Source organism: Hermetia illucens, chromosome 4 (genome assembly GCF_905115235.1).
Source record: "Hermetia illucens chromosome 4, iHerIll2.2.curated.20191125, whole genome shotgun sequence".
Taxonomy (NCBI): domain Eukaryota; kingdom Metazoa; phylum Arthropoda; class Insecta; order Diptera; family Stratiomyidae; genus Hermetia; species Hermetia illucens.
In genome coordinates, this window is record NC_051852.1 from 61,353,140 (window position 1) to 61,372,389 (window position 19,250).

General features: G+C 42.4%; 2 protein-coding genes across 6 annotated transcripts in view; both read right to left on the reverse strand.

The window, feature by feature from the left end:
- LOC119655847 (spore coat protein SP96) overlaps nucleotides 1–19,250 on the reverse strand; it is a 272,091-nt gene that overhangs the window by 166,511 nt on the left and 86,330 nt on the right. The gene's annotated exons all lie outside the window — the stretch shown is intronic.
- On the reverse strand, nucleotides 10,372–16,232 carry LOC119653950 (ataxin-8-like). The gene is made up of 2 exons (XM_038059110.1): nucleotides 15,895–16,232; nucleotides 10,372–10,375 (listed from the first exon to the last, which is right to left on the reverse strand). Exons 1-2 carry the CDS (start codon nucleotides 16,230–16,232, stop codon nucleotides 10,372–10,374), a joined length of 342 nt encoding a protein of 113 aa, XP_037915038.1.

Consider the following 19,250-nt stretch of genomic DNA (forward strand, 5'->3'; position numbering starts at 1 on the left):
TATGGATGAGGATGATCCCGCCCGGAAAGTCTATAAGGGCAATATCTATGGTAGGAATAGAAGACGAGGCAGACCCTGCCTAAGATGGAGCGATGGCGTAGGTCAGGACGCCAGACAGCTATTAGGGATATCGAAATGGTGGACCTCGGCGCAAAACCGGGATATCTGGAGTTCCTTATTAAGGCAGGCCTAGACCAGATACCGGTTGTTGTGCCGTTGATGATGAAAAGCACGAAGATTCTGACTTAAAACTTGTGGATCCAATAGAGCAATGCTTGTGTTACTATAATAATAATAAGCACTCTGTAACTAACGAAAGACCTTTCAAAGTATTCTTTGGAAAAATTGAGCTAAGCAAAGCTGAGATACAAAAAATCCTCCAAAACAAGAAAGAAAAATAGATTGCTAGGTCCAATCAGAACAGGAAACACGCTCCTCTTGACGACAAATATAAAAAGAATATTCCAAAGAATAAGTTAGATTTGAGATATGTAGTGGATAAACATAATTCTAAGACACACCCTCAACGACAGAAAAAGCTAAGAAAACATCACAATATTTACAAGGATACTGGTGGTGATGCTAACAATATTCCCAATTCTGGTTAGAACACAATTCACGATAAATGTATTCTTAGCATAATCACTGGAAAACCAAACAATTGTACTTTAATTAAAAACACACAAGAATCAATCACCCAAATTTCAAATACGATGTTTTTGTTAATAAATATTAAATATAAGTATTTACAAACATTTTGTAGCGAATCAAAATCTATATACATTGAGTCTAAAAATTTCTTATTACAATCAAATAACTGTAATTTCTCGATTAGTAAGTACTCCATCTTGAGAACAACAATTAGCAATTATATACCTACTTTGGAACCTCAATTGTATCCTATGGCGAACATAAGTTATATGGAACCAATTTCCATGCCTTCATTATGATAATACTTTTCGTAGAATCTGTTTGTAAGAAAAAGATCTGTAAAAATAAACATAAAAAATAAGACAGTAACAGACAAAGATGAGGACAACTTCAATCTTAAGGAGGGAGGAGTTATGGAATCGTCCGCACCGTTGGCATCCTTAATAATAGTATATTACCATATTTAATATAAATATATTTTCTAGAAATCAACTGGGGACCTCCCTTAATTTTATCTTGGAATCATAAACCTTTGCCGTAATATATGCTACACTATAGTACATGATGTTACCAAGTTTGGTAGAAATCGCACTTTACTAGCAGAATTGCAAATAATAGGTCAAAGTTTTCAATTTTAAGCAAATTTCTTGCATTCTATCATACCAAAGAGAGTGGTCTGACAAACCGAATGCATAAACATTACGAGTTGGGTCCAAATAGGATAAACAACACGACTTGTCCATTATTGTCAAAAGTTTTTCTATTTACTCACAACGCGTCTCTTACATTCTCCTACCTATTTACTTTTTATTTCCTTTTTATTTACTTTATTAAAACATTCTTCATTGACTATCTGATATTCACTTTATATTTCTAATTGCTTTGCTATTAACTTTTCACTTTATCTTTTACGAACATCGACGGACCAAATTTGGAGCATGTATCCTGATCAAAACGAGCAAATTTAAATTATTCTTCCTTGTGTAGTAGTATTATAGACAACCTACATATTTTGGGGTTCCATCGCTGCTGAACTTTGATTCAGTGCGCCGATAGCATTAAGAGGTCACACTCCCAATTCCATCTAAACCACATTATTTCTCTGGAAGAAATGTGTAACTCACATTTCAACTTAGATGAAGTATGAATGATGGAATAAGTATAACATAATAATTAGAAATGTCTGAACATACGTATATTGCAGAAATACAGGAACGCGAATGACAGGCAAATTTGGGGATTGGGGTATGTAGCAAAAAGATAATACGTTTCAGATTGGGGAGTGTGCAATAAAAGATACTCGTAAATCAACGTCAGTATGTACTCGCGCAAGAAACCAATTAGGTTTTTACTTGATGAATGGGAAACCCTGGTAGTACTAAGGTACTTTCCTTTTAGCAACGATGACTACATTTAGAATCATAAATTGGTTTTTTAATGTAAGACAATATGCATGGTAAGCCTTCCAACTTGAAAGTCTTGTAGATTTTCGGGAATAAATAGTTACTCCCGAGCGATTCGCCGTGGCCTGGTATGAACATGGACTAATTTGTGATGGTGATTTGACAGCCTTGTTTGAAGATCTTATACACAATTCTTGGCTTTTTTCACGAATCTCAAATAGTGTTGATAAATTTGTTGCAGAATCGATAACCAGTAGATTGTTCGAGACCGCGAAAACTAAGCAGCTCTGAACCACGACGACATTTGTTCCTGTCAATTAAAAAGTTAAATTTGAAAAATAGACGGATGCGGTGGGAGTCATAATAAAAAGTTGGAGTGAGCTGTAATAGAAAGAAGATGTTCCAATTTCAAGTTTCTTAGTACACAACAACTTTGTATCCAACTCTGAGAAAAGTTTTTCTATGCCTAGGCATTACACTAAAACAAGGAACCTATCAACTTATTGGTACCTCTTGAGGCGACACCGATAAGTTGATATACATATGTATGCCGCACAATTCCCTTCATGCATGTGGGGACCTTATGGTGGCAAATGCAGTAAAAGAAGCTACCAGGCTAGAGCCGTCCTTCGACAAATACTAATCTATGACATAACTAGTGCCATGTTTATTGGAACCTTATCAAAAATAGTGATATGCATGTGTCGTATAATAATCTTCCGGGTTCAATAGGATGTTCTTGACTTTAAATATTTTTATTTTCTATGTATTGATATTAATTTTAATTATTTTAATGCCTTCTTCAAGAAGAAGACTTTGAAGGCCGGCGATTGTCCTTGCTTTGAATGCATTTATGGCCGGGAATAATTCATTTCGGTTTGGAGGTGTTTGTTATGGTGACTAGTTATTCATCTATTGAGGAGATAAGGGGTTTAAAGTTAAGTTCCATGATCGGAACAAGTAGTTCGGCAGATCATCAAAACGGATAATGCCGAACCTGGGGGTTTAGGTTCCCGGTCACTGCAAGCGAATGCTGACACATTCTCGAAAAGAGTAAGTTGTGATTTCTTCGAGGGCGACGATAGTACCTCTCTTTTTACTCACATCCAAGAGAGAGCTTCTAAATCCACTGCTGATCGGGATGCAATCGATCTGATTGGATTTATGTTGCGGGTCAGTTGATACCTAACGGCATTAACAGTAGACTTTGAGTTCGAAAATTGTCCCTTTAACAACGAGCCGATCAAAATTGTAAAAAGTTAAAAACCTTTCACCAATGCTATCTTTTGGGCCACGTTTCCCATCACATGTTCAAGCAAGTTGTTATCAGAGCCTATATTAGCATTCAGATTGCCCATGCCTGCCTTTTCTGGACTGTATTCAGTTGTTCATAGAAAGGGAATTTTTCCTTTCCTTTTATTACCATTGAGGAGGGAAAACCACATTAGGAGGCTTAGTTTCAAGTACTTTTTGGGATATTTTAGTGGGAAGAATTAATTAGAAATCAATCACCGTGGGTGGAAATCAACAATATATTAGCCATATTTCGGACAATTATTGGATATTTTTTGAAATTATTTTAAGTCACAAATAATAAAGTTATGCGGCATTAGTCCGCTGAAAGTCGTAACTACATATTACTACCTTATTTTCTGTTTTTATTTTCATTATTTTTTCTCACAAAGTAAAGCACCCTTTACGATGTGATATTATGCCAACAGTTGGCTCATATCATTCGCAATTTTCTGAAGAATCATACCTTCAAATTTTACAATGATCGGTTCATTACTTTTTGAGTTAAATTTTCCGTAAATTTGAAAGAAGTCATTTTGAGAAGAACGCGTTTAAAACAAATTTGTTTGAAGTCTCCTTTGGGATATGACATCTTTCACTTTTAATTACTAACAAAATACATTTATACATAATGCAATTGCATTTGTTCAAGGGACTAACGCCAAGCATTTATAAATACCCGATATATAGCGCTATCAAGATTACGTGAGGACATAAGGCGACTACCTTCAGAGCGGTCGAGCCCCAGCCTGGACCCGGTAATCGCTCGGGTCTGCACTCATCAAATCTAAAGGAACACGAATTTCTCTTCGATATCAAATAAACAAGTCGGCTACCGGAAGCTAGTGCTTCGAGTATGCAGGTTCTGTGTTCATCTTATGTGAGAAGCTTTCTACGCACATTTTTCCATTCGAATATGGCTAAAAACCCAAAATATTCTTTCATACTTTTCCAGACTATAAGAAGATATATATATAGATGTACATATTTCAAAAACAATACAAACAAACAAACATTTCCTATTATAGAATACTATACATATATACACATACTATATTTCCGATTTACCTCGTCCATAAAAGTAGACATATGTACATCTAAAGTACGTATGTTGAATACCGATTGTTTAATGTACAAATATATCTACCTGAATTAGGTATTACCCCAATGCTTCTTTTACATATACATATCAACGTACACATATTTCTGTCTAGAGTAAATGATATTGATATATAAATGATTAAAAAACTAAAATGAAATGCTTCCCTGCGACCTCGCATTCATGTGAGTTCCCTTTATTGTGGTATTGACCAATTGATAATTTATGATGACGTTATGTAAAAGTTTCACCCCTTCCAACTTTGTTAGTAATAGTTGGATTTTCTTCAAACTTCCCAAAGTTGTGCAGTATGTTATTCCTTATGCAATTGCCAAATTTTTCAGCTCTAGCATTCTAACTATATTTGTGTAGATATCAGAAGGGGATGTATTTTGCGGCTTAGATTGCGTTTAGATACACCACTGTGATTTTATTCAAATTTTTCGGTTGGATAGGTCCTGAGAACGAGACCTTTTACACCTTTTGAGGGTCATATTTTGAGTCCTCACTCCTCTTCGTTTCACCCGACGTCAAATATGGTCAGTTTTGAAAAATACTAATTGAACCTTTTCATTTGATGCCGCAGATGGCCACATTCTGTAGAAAAATTTTGCATTGTCCATTCAAATCTATGGGGAGACCCCGCTTCAAGTTAACACAAAATGGCGCCACTTTCTGTACGTAAAGGGAAAAATAGATAACGCGCTCTCACCAATTTTCGTGTCAATCGGTCTAGCCGTTTCCGAATAAATCTGGTGTGACAGATAGACAGGCAGACGAACAGCCAGACATCGACTCGATTCTAATAAGGTTTTGTTTGACATAAAACCCTAAAAAAACTGGAGTACCGGAAGTTGGGTGTTTCGGGTACACAGGTTTTGTGTTCATCTTAAGTGAGACACTCTATAGGCATGATTTCCTATTCGTACATAGTTAAGAATACTAAATATTCTTTCATATTATGCTAAACTCCAAGATACACATAAGTACATATGTATCAATGACATAAATACTGTATTCATCCTAAATAAATGACGATGCATATGCTCATCCATATTGCTTTAACGCATTTCCATGTATTTCCATACAGTAATAACAAACATTTTGCGAAAACAAACATTTTTATTCTACCTATAAAATTACACGACTAAATAAACCTAACTTATGTATAATACTACCTCAACAGCATAGCTTAATCTAAGGTACAAACTATGGCTTAAACTAACTTATCACTAAAGAATAATAATTTGAAAAATGAATGAAAAGTTATTTGGAGGAAAAGTCGAAAAAAACCTCCACTCATTGATGTTATTATAAAAGCGGGCGGGCGGGGAAGGAACTAGGATGTGGGTTGGGATGGGGGTCATGCGGGAGGGGTTTGGGAAAGGAAGCTAGGAGTGGCGCTAAGGATGGGTAGGTTTTGAAAACTGGGATGAGGAGTAGATACCGTTGTAGAAGATTACTCTACCGCCGGGGTCGAAAAGGAGGTTACGGGACTGGAGAGATAAGAGGATTTGTGGGAACAGATGAGTTCGTAGAAGATTCTCTTCGACGATCTCGATCTGCATGGCCTGGGAGATAAGTGGATTTGAGTGTGACATGGATTTTTCAAGGAACTTGAGGGCATGACGGGCTAGGACGGCGTCGATGCGGGGCGTTTGGGAGGGGTCGTAGAGGATCTGGTTGGAGATGTATTTGGAGCGGTCTTCGTTTTTGTATATATTGGTGCAGTGGCGGAGGATTCTGCGCTCTTTGCAGCGGATTCGTTCGATTTGGTGAGGGGAAGCGTCGGACCAGAAGATGAAGCCGAAAACGAGGAGGGGACGGATAAGCTGTTTGTAGCAAAACAGCTTGACTTTCTGAGGTGTTGGGCTAGTGTATTTTAGGATCGGGTAGAGGGATTTGAAGGCACCCGTTGCACGGTTCAGTGCCTTCGTGATATGTGGAACGTGGGATAGGCGGGAATTGATTGTCACCCCAAGGTAGGTGACTTCATTGACGGTTGGGATGGTGTCGTTGTGGATCTTCAGGGATAGGGTACCACGGAATACGATGATTTCGCATTTTTGTGGATTTAGGGACAGTTTCCAGCGGGTGAAATACCGGTAGAGCTCATCCAAATAGGAATTCAGGCGGGCTTCACCGGCAGGGATGTTTCTGGTGGAGGTGTAGAGGATGAGATCATCCGCGTATTGAAGGGTTCGGATTGGATTTGGGTGTGGAGTTGGTTTGGGAAGGTCTGCGGTAAACAGGGAAAAGAGGGTAGCGGAGAGGACTGACCCCTGAGGGATGCCAGCCGGGCTAGCATATGGGGAGGAAAGGTGTTCACGGAGTTGTACTTGGGATTTCCGCCCATCAAGAAAGCTGAGAATTAGCTTGCAGAGGTGCGGATGGAACTGGAGGACTTCAGAAAGCTTGTATGCGAGTCCGTATTGCCATACGGAGTCGAAAGCTTTCTTTATGTCGAGGAGACAGGCTATGATCGGTGCGTTCCGGTTGAGGCCGAGGAGAACGTCCGATTTGAGCACGAGTAGTGCATGCTCAACTGAGTGTTTGGGGCGGTTGGCGAATTGGAATTGTGGGATTGAATGGTTGGAGTCACAGTGCTCGTCGATAGTGACTTCAATGATCCGCTCGAAAATCTTGGCGGAGGATGAGAGGATTGAGATATGCCTGTAGCTATCGGGGATAGGAACAATTCGAGCACTCTTCCAATCTGTTGGGAAGTGGGCGTTGATAAGGCAGTGGTTGATGATGGAGGACATAATGGGGGCAATGCTTGGGGCGCATTTCTTAAGGACGATGGACGGGATTTTGTCAAGCCCAACCGATTTCTTGTTTCTGGAGGCGGCGATGGCCGCCCTGACGGAGTCTGAGTTCCCTGTATGTACCAGGGTTCAGCTCAGTGTTGGAGAGGCGGTTGTGGAGATATTGGGTATATAGGGTGAGGATTCGTTCGCGAATGGACTTGTCCCGTTCGCGGATTTCGGTGAGGAGGTGAGAGGATTGCGGAAAGTATCTATTCCTAAATAATCTCCGCCTGAGGGTCTTTTTATATTGGATGTCGGATAGGATATCGTCGGGAAGGGTGATTAGGTTGCGGTAATTTAAGGGACGGGAAGTGATCAATTCGTCGCATACTTGCCGAACTGCTTCGGTGTATTGACGAACTGTCAGGTCAATGGATTCGTTAGGAACTGTACGGTTGGATGGGAGTAGGAGAGGTTGAAGTTTGGTTTTGAGGGCCAGGTTGATGTGTTTCCAGTTTGCACGCTGAAAGTCGGGAGCTGAGGGTGGGGTGGACCGAACGACTCTGTCCGGGAGTTTTATGCTGAGGATTACGGCATCGTGATCGCTGATGCCAGGGACCGTTTCGAGGAAGGGGAAGGTGTTCGGGTTGGGAATGACAGACAGGTTACTGCTGATCAGGAAGTGGTCTAGGTAGGAATGGTAGTGTGATTTGTTGAAGGTCGGGAGTGCCGGACTGGAATGGGCTAGGTTGATGTTGGGATTTGAGGTTGTGAGGAACCGGTGGAGCTGATCCCCATTGTGCATCGAACCAGGACGGATGTCTGGCGTTGAGGTCTCCACCTATGATCAGGGAAAATTGTTCACCGGGAGAGCGGTGTAGGGACGCGCAGAGGGACTTGATTCGGAGAAAGTCGTGGGTTGTCGAGAGATTCGTTGTGACAGTATACAGAGGCGACGAAGACCGAGGTTGATTGGGGTTCGAAGGAGATTAATGTGGTTTCGATGGATTTGAAGGTGGTGGGAGGTGGGTGGATTTGGGTGACTAGGAATTTGTCGGAGATAAGGACGGCCGTTCCGACACAAGTGTGGTTTCGATGGATTTGAAGGTGGTGGGAGGTGGGTGGATTTGGGTGACTAGGAATTTGTCGGAGATAAGGACGGCCGTTCCGACACAAGTGTCCCGGCCTTGAGGATTGGACTGAGGTCGGTCAGTCCGGAAGAGGTTGAAGTTGGGAAAGGAAGGATTGTATCTATAGTTGAACCTAGTTTCGCATAGGAGAACTATATCGGCTTTGTGCTCGCCAAGGAACAGCTCGAACTCATGGCTGCGGGCACGGCCGATGATTGAGTTGATGTTCAACTCAATTATCTTAACGTCCATTAATGGATGCCAAGATACCGACCATTGAGTTGAACAACTGCAAGAATTCTTGCGATTTCCTGGCGAACTCAAGGAAGTCTGGATTGGAGATGGTGGTGGGTTGGACTACGTTGTTGGGTGTCCGGGGAGAGGTTCCGCTTCGTGCGGCGTCGGCGAAGGACACGGACGGACGGGTGAAGTCTGGGCGGGAAGTAATTGAGGGGAGAGGGCGGGAGGGAGGGGCACGTTTTTGTGCGTTCGTCCTTGCCACCACCTGGATGAACCGTGGGCACTTCCGGTAGTTGGCGGGGTGATTATTGCCCCCGCAGTTGACACATTTCGGTGCCTCCTCAACTGTTTTGGCGCATTCGCCAGGGCCGTGTAGTTGGCCACATTTGACGCACCTGTAGGTGAGGTGGCAGTTGGTTGCCGCGTGCGCGATGCGCTGGCAGTTCTTGCACTGCAGCATTTGCTTGTTATGGATTTGTTCGAAGCGAACAACCATGTGCTGTACGGCTTTCACCTCGCGCAGCTGCTCCTCGTTGAAGGTTGCATCAAAGGTGACCAATCACAAGTCGAGGTTCACGTTGTTGTTCTTTGCCCAGGTCGTGGCAAAGGGTTTCGCGCTCAGGGTACTCGATACTCCCTGGGCTTTCAATTCATCGACAATCTCCTGAGGGAAGAACGTCGAATCGAGGCCTCGTAGGATGATGCTGGTCGTCTTATCCGAGGGAAGGGTGTACGTGAAGAACTTATTGTTGTCTTCCACGAGGACCTTCTTGGCGGTGGCGTAATCCTCCGGTGTTTTGGTAAGGATTTGATGGAAACTACCTGGTTTCTTTATCAGGTAGTTGTTGGGGAGGGCACGGGATATATTCGTTTTTATATCTTTAAAGGTAGCCGCGCTTTCGACTACCACTAATGGAGGAATTTTCCGACTTACCTCCTTTTTTCCGGGGGCTGCAGTGGCTGGCCTTGGTTGTTGTTGTTGTTGTTGCGGCTTAGGTGGAGGCTGTTTCGTTGAGATGGCGGGCTGCCGCTTCTTCGCCTCGCTGAGGGTCGGGAAGGCTTTCGGGCGTGACCCGGATGGTAGGGCGAGTGGTGCTGGTGTTGCTTCCTCGGTGTGGACGGTGGTGTCCATCACCTCAGCTGTTGTCGTTGGTGTGGTTGCTGGTGGAGTAGCGGTTTACGTCCCGAACGTGCGGGCGATGGTCGCTTCGAGCGACTTGATGACGGACAGGAGATGTCGGTACTTCGCGTAGTTCTTTGAAGAGCCACTTGTTCTGCTTGCGCAGAGCAACGGAATCTTGAATCGCGCCGACGGACACTGAGCTCTTCACTGTCCCGTCAGAGTCTGTTTGCGACTCGGTCTCGCAGTCGCTCGATAGTGTGACTTCGGACGCCGTCGTCGGTGTTTTCGGACTTGTCGCAAGTCCGTCGCCTTCCTGCGCTTTTTCCGGGTCACCTTCGTGAACCCGGTTGAGTCCGTCTCACACATTTTTTTTTACTGGTTAATTGGTTTTTGTTTTTCTCCACACTTGATTTCTAGTTTTGGTCCACAATAAAAATGTTCGTACTTGGATTCTAGTTTTTGTGCACAATAAAAATGTCACACACTCGTGTACTCACAATTGTTGCCTTTTCCCATTCACCACGATTTTAAATTCGCACACTTACAAATTCACAAACTAAAGGCACGAACGTCTCGGTCGAGCGCTGGAAGTGAACTGACCATACAGTAATACAGTACACAAGTCTATTATATTGCTTACTACCCGCAAGCTTTATTACCACATACAAAAAAATACTGATTTCTACCTAGAATAATTGATTGGTATGCAAATTACTAAAAAAAAAGCCAAAAAATTACAACTAAAATGTCCCCATGTACCCTGCTGTTCATATAAGTTCGCTTTATATGATGATGTCGTCATACACGTGTCAGAAATGCGAATAACTTTGGTAATAATAGTTGGATTCCGTTTAAGCTTTTCAGGATTATATTCGATATTATCGTCTATGCTGCTATGTACTTCTAGGATGAATTTAAGGGGGATTTGCCTGTAAATTTCTGAACCATGGTAATATATTATTATTATTAACTTTATACTTTATATATATTTCTGAGAACACTGATCTGAACACTTCTTGGGGCCCACATTTCCAGTTCTCGCTCTAATATATCTCCAATATCAGAAATAACACCAATTTCAGAAAGTACTAATCGAGCTTTCATTTGATATCCCCATGACTATATTCTGTGAGAAGCCCACCTTCAAACTCAACACAAAATGGTGTCACTCGCTGTAGCCGCATGTTCTCATCAAATTTCCTTACAATCGGTTAAGCTGTTTCCAAGTAAATTGAGTGTACCAGAATTAGGAAGCGAGTCTAGGCTAGCAAAGTGAGCATATGAGACTATTGGCTGCATGGTAAACATCATGGCATCAGATGGAGAATAGCCGGGGGACACACAGGTTTATACCAGACATAAGTATGTGAGACGAGCAGAGCTACTGCAATTAATGCCACGCAAAGCGGTAGCAGCTCATTTAGAGTGAAAAGCTAAGAGCTGATCAGACCCGTGATCAATACCAGAACGGTGGTCCCACGGGAAGAGTGTGGAGAAAATTTGGGAGGTTTTAGTCGGTAAGAGTGCGTCATGCGTGCCCTAGATTCGAGATGAGTATCCATGACGGATTTCCCCCAGTCAAAAAAAAAAAGAAGTCGGGATACCGGAAGATGGGTGCGTCCCGTATAAAGGTTTTGTGTTCACCGTATGTAAGGAGCCCTCTGTACCCGGTTTTCCATTCGTACATTACTAAAAATCAAAAAATATTCCTTCATTAATTGTTAAACTCCAGAGGTACATATGTACATATCAAAGATATGAATATTGTGCTAACCGTAAATAAACAAATGTCGCCCACCCACATTGATCTAACATACCTTTAAGTTTAAGTTTTTTCTTTACCATAGTGTCTTACTTCTAATACATTGTTAATTACTTTCTAGCTTAGATATTAAGCTTAACTAACTTAACTTTATTTCAATGGGTGGCTATTACAATTGTTTGGCCTACCCGACCTTCTGTGTAAATTATTACTTTACTTGTATTAATTTTAATACATATATCTTCACAATTATTTGTATTCAACTGAACTATTTAAAAGACTGCGCTTGCACTAAAAGCGCCAGAAGGCATCGCTTACTTACTTAAAATACTTAAAACTAACTAAGTCTAAACTTAATCTAACTTAATCTAACAATAAATACTTAACCTACTATATACAATAGCACATTACATGTCTTGTGCTTAGCCTCGATGTACCCCTACCAGGCAGGGAGAATCATATAGGGAAAGGATGGGGGGTTTAAGAGCTTCGCTCACTATTTGGCAGGGCCTTAGGTAGTTGGCCAATGGGAAGGTGCTACCCTGTTGGTAGAGTTGCCGGATTAGTGGATTTGGATGGTTCTCCGTTCCACCAAGTTGAGAACGAATTCTCGAAGAGGTTGTACCTTGGCGCGCCGATATACCTCGGCGTTTTTTCCAACCTTCTTGGTTTTCCAATTATAGGGAAGACCAGTACAGTATCTTAATATCCGGCGTTCGAATGCCTTACATTTGGACATGGTTCGGGTGGAGCAAGTGATCCACGTGGGCGCTCCATAGCAGATAATGGGTCTGATCAGGGTCTTGTAGAGAGTCAGTTTGGCCTTGGTGCTGAGTCCTACCTTCTTTCGAAGAAGAAAGTAGATCCTACTGAATGCACCGCGTGCCTTACCGATCGCGAGCTCAAGATGTGGCTTGAACTTAAGGAGTTCGTGAAGTTTAACTCCTAAGTACTTGATGGTCTGGGAATTGCTCACTATAGTGTTACCGATCTTCATTTTCAAGCGTATAGCTTTTCTATGGATTCCTCTAGAACCTAGGTATCTAGCTTTCCTCCGGAAGGTGCAGAATTGCGTTTTGGCCTCATTAATCTTAATACCCCATGCCAGGTAATATTTGCCAAGATCTTTCAAATATCTCTCGACCGCTTTCGCTGCCCTGTTGGGGTGGAGGCTTGAAGCGAAGATGAGTGTATCATCGGCATATTGAATGAGTTCGGTGCCGGTCTCAGGAGTGGGGACGTCAACCGTGAAGATATTATAAAAGGTGGGTCCAGAAATGGATCCTTGCGGTACTCCCGATGTTACCGACAAGAGATCGGAGAATTCATTCCCCACACTGACGTAGAAATACCTATCTTCGAAGAAGCTTAGTGCAATTCTAATGATCGGAATTGGGAACTCAAGATCTATCAGTTTGTAGATTAGTCCGTTTACCCATACGGAGTCAAAGGCCTTTTCTAAGTCTAATGCACATGCTACGGTCGGTTTATTATTGACGTTAAGGCTTGCTACGACGGTGTCGTGAAGGTAGCTAAGTGCATGTTGAGTTCCGTGCTTGCTGCGGAACCCGAATTGATGGTTCGGTATAATCTCTTTGAGGTTGCAATATTGGACTAGCCCGATTGTCCATGCTCTCTCAAAGAGTTTGCCTAAATTGGATAATAATGAAACGGGTCTAAAGTTGTTAGGCTCAGTAGAGAAGCCTTTTTTCCGGATCGCAATTATTTTAGCTACTTTCCAGGTGGTGGGAAAATAGCCATTATTTATGCAGTTATTAAATTCTGCCAGCAAAAATTTGATGGAGACTCGGGGAAGTCGCCTAATTACGTAATTAGGAATTTCGTCAGGTCCGGCTGATTTTTTACCGTTTAGGTTTGAGGTCAAGGCGGTGAGTTGTGATAAACTCAGAAATTGTTGCGAATCCGTTGGTTTTACCGAGGAGTTCGTTTGGGAGAATGTTACTAATCTATTTGAATGCCTAGAGACAAAGTCGGCGATAGTTGTTTCAACCATCGACACTATTGCCGGGTTACTTTGAGGCGGAGGGGTATTGAGCTGAGACTCAAATGATTCCGCAAGGACTTGCGCCTTTCTGGCGTCTCCGCAGATTGGTTCCTTGTTCCTGGTAAGAACGAAATTACGGGACTTATTTTTCCCCGCTAGCCTATTTATATGTTGAAACATATCTGGCCCGGGTTTAATATCTGCGAGATTACGGGTTAATTCTTTATTGCGAAATTGCGCCACCATTTCCCGGATAACTGTACTCAGGCAATTAATCCGAGAGAGCAATGCTTTGTATTCAGCATTAACTTTATTTCCATTTTTATGGAAGTTGCGCTTGAGGTTCCTGCGCCAAATCTGTCTGACCTTCATATGTAGCATGATATCATGCGGGAGTTTGTTGTATACAAACTCATCGACTTTGATAAGCCTGGTATTTCTGCGTGTAGCAGTATTGATGGCGTCCGTGGCCAAAATGATTGCTTCGTCGATTTCTTTGTCCGACAGATTGCGATCTGTAGCGAGTTTCTTCAAGTTCAACCTTGGTGCTAAATCTGACTTGAATTTGTCCCAATCAGTGTGGGCGAATGACCTGATGGTTATCGTAACTCGCTTCTGCAGTTGTGAAGTTGAGGCCATTTTGAGTTCAACTGCAAAATGGTCGGACATGCCTGGCAAGGTTTTACAGGAAGTTACCTGAAAACTTTGCTTGGTTTCATCAGACAGCAGGAAAAAGTCAATGATGGATTGACTAGCGGGTCTTGTCGGCGAATCCGGCGAGACCACCTCAAGGTTGGCTGGCGTGAAAGGGTCGTGGATCCAGTTATACAGGGTTTTCCCATTTAAATTTTCTGCCTTATCGCCCCAGGATTTGTGCCGTGAGTTAAAGTCGCCACCGAAGATAAGATATTTGGATTTTAACTGGAGATCGCCCAAGACTTTTAAGTCATGGCCCAGTTGCTCACTTGGGGAATTGTATTTGAAATAAACGGAAACTACCAAAATCCGTTTATTATCGGTAGTTTTAACTATTGCCGCTGCAGCGGAACAGACTAGTAAGCCCTCGATGACGACTTCTTCAAAATGGTAGTCTTTTTTGACTAGAAGGGCAGCGCCCGTGTTGCTGTTATGCCGAATAGTGGTATATCCGGTGAAATTGACATTATGTCTGTGGTTTAAGTGGGTCTCCGAAACGCAGAATATGTCTGCTTTCAGAGTATCAACGAACGCTTGGGCAGTGGCACGTTGGGCGTGTGAGACCAGGGACGCGGAGTTAAATGTGACTATATTTAACTCCATAAGTTCATCAGTAGTTGGATTGCGCTGCCGCTGCTCATTTGTTTGGGCGGAAGCGACGCTTTCGACCAAGTTCTTGAAGGCCAGTTTGTTGCCTTGTGGAGCTTGAGGTGCAGCTCTAGGAAGAGTATTCCTAGCTGCTTGGGCGTATGATACACCTGGCCGGGACAAGCTTTGTGACATCTGTCACCGTTTGCTTGGTCCTCGCCGTTTCAGCATTTTTTCGCGTCCTGCCAGCTTCCCTTCTGGCAACCATATCTTTCTATGCCGGGCATCCGCGGTAGTTGGCAGGATGTCCGGTCTGGCCGCAATTGCAGCAATGCGGCGCCTCCGCCGATGGTGTGGGGCATTCCCCGCGAACGTGTTTTTTTGCGCACTTCACGCACCTGTGCACAATGGAGCAGTTAGGGGCAATGTGGCCGAAGTTCTGGCAGTTGTAGCACTGCACTTCTTCAATTGGCTTGACTTTCTCAAGCGAAATCTTCTGGTGAAGTATATACTTAATTTTTAATACTTCACTGAGCTCTTGGGAGGGCTCGAAGGTGGCTATGAAAAGTCCCGATTGAGACCTCATCGGGAGTGCCGGGTTCTGGCTGTGCAGAAGCTTATCTGCACGCGTAATTAAATTGGCCACAGTTTTCAGTTTAAATTGCGGGTAATCTTCATTGAGTTCCCGCAATATGTCTGCTGGATCTGTCTCCCTGTGGAGACCGCGAATAACCAGCGACTTAGTTCTTAGGGTCGGTGGGGTGCTGGTGGTGGCGTGAAGCCCTTTCTCTCTTATGAGAGCGAAAATCGCAGCATGGTCTTCAACCGTCTCGGCGAAGATGAGGGTCTTGTCAGCCCTCGTGTTCTTCAGGGTTGCTTTCAACCCTTTTTCTTTAATCAGTTTTAAGAACTGTGGTACATTCAGTTTGTACCCAGTTATCGGAGGGATTTTATTTTTTTTTGGAGTAGCTGCTTGGGGAGAGGATTGTCGGGTGGTTGGTGGGGCACTTACAATGGTGGCACTAACCTTATTCCTATTTGATGTCTTCTTCTTTCGCACTACAAAGTTGAAGGGGTCTTCTTCCTCCTCCTCGATGATGACCTCCGGGCACATGCCGTCATCTTCTTCTGGCTGCTGTTGTTGCTGCTGCTGCTGTCGTTGCTGCTGCTGCTGCTCTTGTCGCTGTTGTTTCCGTTGTTGCTGCTGCTGCTGCCGCTGCTGGTTCAGTAGTTGCTGCTGTTGTTCTTGATGGGCCGGCTGTTTCGCGGCCATGTTGGCTGCTTTCATCTCAGCCATCTGCTGCTGTAGTTCGTTGATGAGCGCCAACTGGCGCTCCAACTGCTGGGCCATGTCAGCCTTTTCATGCTCCAGCTCCGCAATTCGCATGAGGAGGCTCGAGTTCCCCTCCATCATCGTTGTAGGGCCCGTGGTTCCCTCCTCTTCAGACGAAATTTCGTCCGGGAGAATCAGCTTTGTCCTCTTGGCGGACATTCTGTCCCCAAGCCCGTCCTGCGTGGCTTCCTCCTGTACTTTACTGCAAAGATAAAAAACGTCACTAGTAAATTTATCACTTGGCTATGCAGTGTCTCAATAATCTTGAGCTGCATTGTATAACGAAACAGAACGATACTTCCTTGAGCTTCTCCCTGCAGTTGTATTCTTCTCTGTTCGTCTTGTCCCGCACTATCACACTATCACCACTCACTATCAATTTTCACAATTAATTTTCTATCAGCGCCGACGTCTGTTCACTTCGATGGCTCGGAGTGAACTCTTTTCTAACATACCTTCGGGCATTTCCGCTTTACACCGCGCACAAAAGCATACATACGCACCGACATGTCCATCTTATTGAACATTACCCGAAAACTTCATTAGCACACATATGTGCATAAGCATGCGCGTCTCGAGCAATTCATACCGATATACAAATACCCGATAAACCTAAAAAGGGAAACTAAAATATCCCCGTCCATATAAGTTCACTTTATATGGTGTCCATATAGCTGAGTGGTTAGAGCACAATGCTATCGTACGGAAGGTCGCAGTTCAAACCTCACTGGTGGCAGTGGGATTTGTATCGTGATTTGACGTCGGATACCAGTCGACTCAGCTGTGAATCACTACCTGAGTCAAATCAGGGTAATAATCTCGGGCGAGCGCAATGCTGAGAACATTGCCTCCTACAGTATACTTTAGCGTACCGTTTCGGTCTTGAATGAAGTGATCTAACACACTTCAACGCCTTGATCCTAATGGATTGTTGCGCCAACGATTATTATTATTATTATTATATGATGATGACGACATAGAGTTCAATAAATTTGTTTGAAATGCAAAAAATTGACAGTCCATAACTTTGTTAATTATAGTTGGATTTAATTCATCCCCAAAGTTATACCCTATACTATCCTTTATGTTAGTACCAAATCTTGTACTTATAGAACGAAATTAAAAAGGAAAATTTCTAAAATATAGTAACATGCTATTATTAATTTTATTTGAGCTGTCGGAGGCCTAGACTTGCTTCATTTTTTGGGCAAACATTTTGAGTCCTCATTCCCCTATCTTCCCCTTCACTTAATATTAGAAATAAAATCAGTTCCGGAAAGTACTAATCGTTTGTTCCAATTTTGAACTGCTTTCCGTAGTATCGTGTGTACATATATATGCATCTCAATGGACCAGCGAGATCCGCCATTAATCTCATTCTGTTTATTCCCACTTGCTTTCTTATATAGCAATCTCCCTTCGCTTGTAGCGGATTCCAATTTCACAATTCTGGAATTATGAGAACTAAAATTCATAGACACAACTACCGCATATGTATGAATGCGAGTGCATATCGATCTGTGTTCATGTTGATACCAGCTATGGATGTATGAATGTACCAATGCCTGAGAGGAATGCGTTCCACTTAGATTTAATTCACTATCGTCGCGGATAATTCATCATGAATTCCGCTCGTGTCGGAATTGTTCCTCTACCTCCCGTAATCCGGATAATATCTTTGTTTTTCTCATCCCATCTGGGGTTACTTTTAATCCCGGGTAAATTATGGATGCCAATATTTTCTTTCCGTACACTCAATGAGTGAAATAATATGCAGATGGATGTTTTTACATTCCACTTAATAATGGAGCCAAAATGAAATTTTTACTATGATAATTATAAATTCATACTGGAAATCATGTAAGCATCTGGTTGGTGCGGAAATCACATCAATAAGAACAAATGAACATACATACGAGTATATCATGTTACTTTCAATAAGTTTTCCTTGCTATTTTCAACACTTGATAAATTTCAGTTTGTCTGAAAATATGCATTATCTTCCACATGGATCTGGTGAAACTTTTTAGAAAAGTTCTCCTTTTAAATGCCCCAGTGGCCGATCTCTTAAATGTTAATGTAATTCGTAATCGCCATCCATTATCTCAAACCTTGTGTAGCTTTATGTATTCCATCATTTGGGTGCTTCTCTGCCATTCTTTTCAGTTCGCAATGAGATGGAACTCCCGGGAAATTTGTGGCCATATGGTCTTGTCGTTTGAATTTTAAGGACCGACTACGAAGCGTCTCTCAAATAGAACTGGTGTTTGTTGTTGCGGAAAGGAGCGAGAAAAGGTAAATGAATTGGCTACAATAAGGGTGGAGTATCATAGCCATTATTAAATTTTTGGTCCAATTTATGAGGAATTCGCATTTTTATGGGAAAATATATTCGCAGTTTGCCGTTTATCGATTGTTCGAAGGTAACGTGCCTTATGCTGCCCGGCGAAGTTTTAAATTTATTTCGAATGTTTTTTTTGCTATAAATATCCACGAAGATCCTGACTGTTTGGTGCTTTGATAAATTATGTATTTTGTCCTCAAATTGAAGCGACGAATTATTGCTTTCAACTCCATGCAGGTTCGGAATATTTTATGAGGCTGTTTTGTGCTCGTAAAGGTCCCTTCTGATGACGACAGTTTGCACGGTGTAAACCTTGAAAAGGGAAAATTTGAATTTCATCAGAGAGAATGCGTGACACGTAGGCTTAGAATGGTTCCCAGAGACCAATGCGCTATCGATCTACATTGCTTCGGAACGATTGCACCAGATGCTAGTAATTGGTCAAGTCTCAGCAAAAAATGATTTCAGAAATGCATTAATATAATATATACATAATCTTCGATATCGTCTCTAAATTTTACCTCAGCAGCCGCTGAGAGACGTGTTGCGGAAGATAGGATAGTTTGGAATTGGGCAAAGTAGAATAGGGAAATTGAGAGTGGATCCCCTTTTATAATGTATAACTGCACGATTATATAATACTTTAGTCAGCTTTCCTGAATTTTGTGAGAAGTTAATATCGATCTGGTCGTCAATCAATAACTAAGTTAATTATGAGTTGCAGTCAATAGTAATACAAGACTGCAACAATAGCTTTTGCAAACCACTGATAAAAAGCATATTTTGCTTGCCGACCTTGCTTGCAATTAAACAAATAAAGTCGAGGAAAGCAA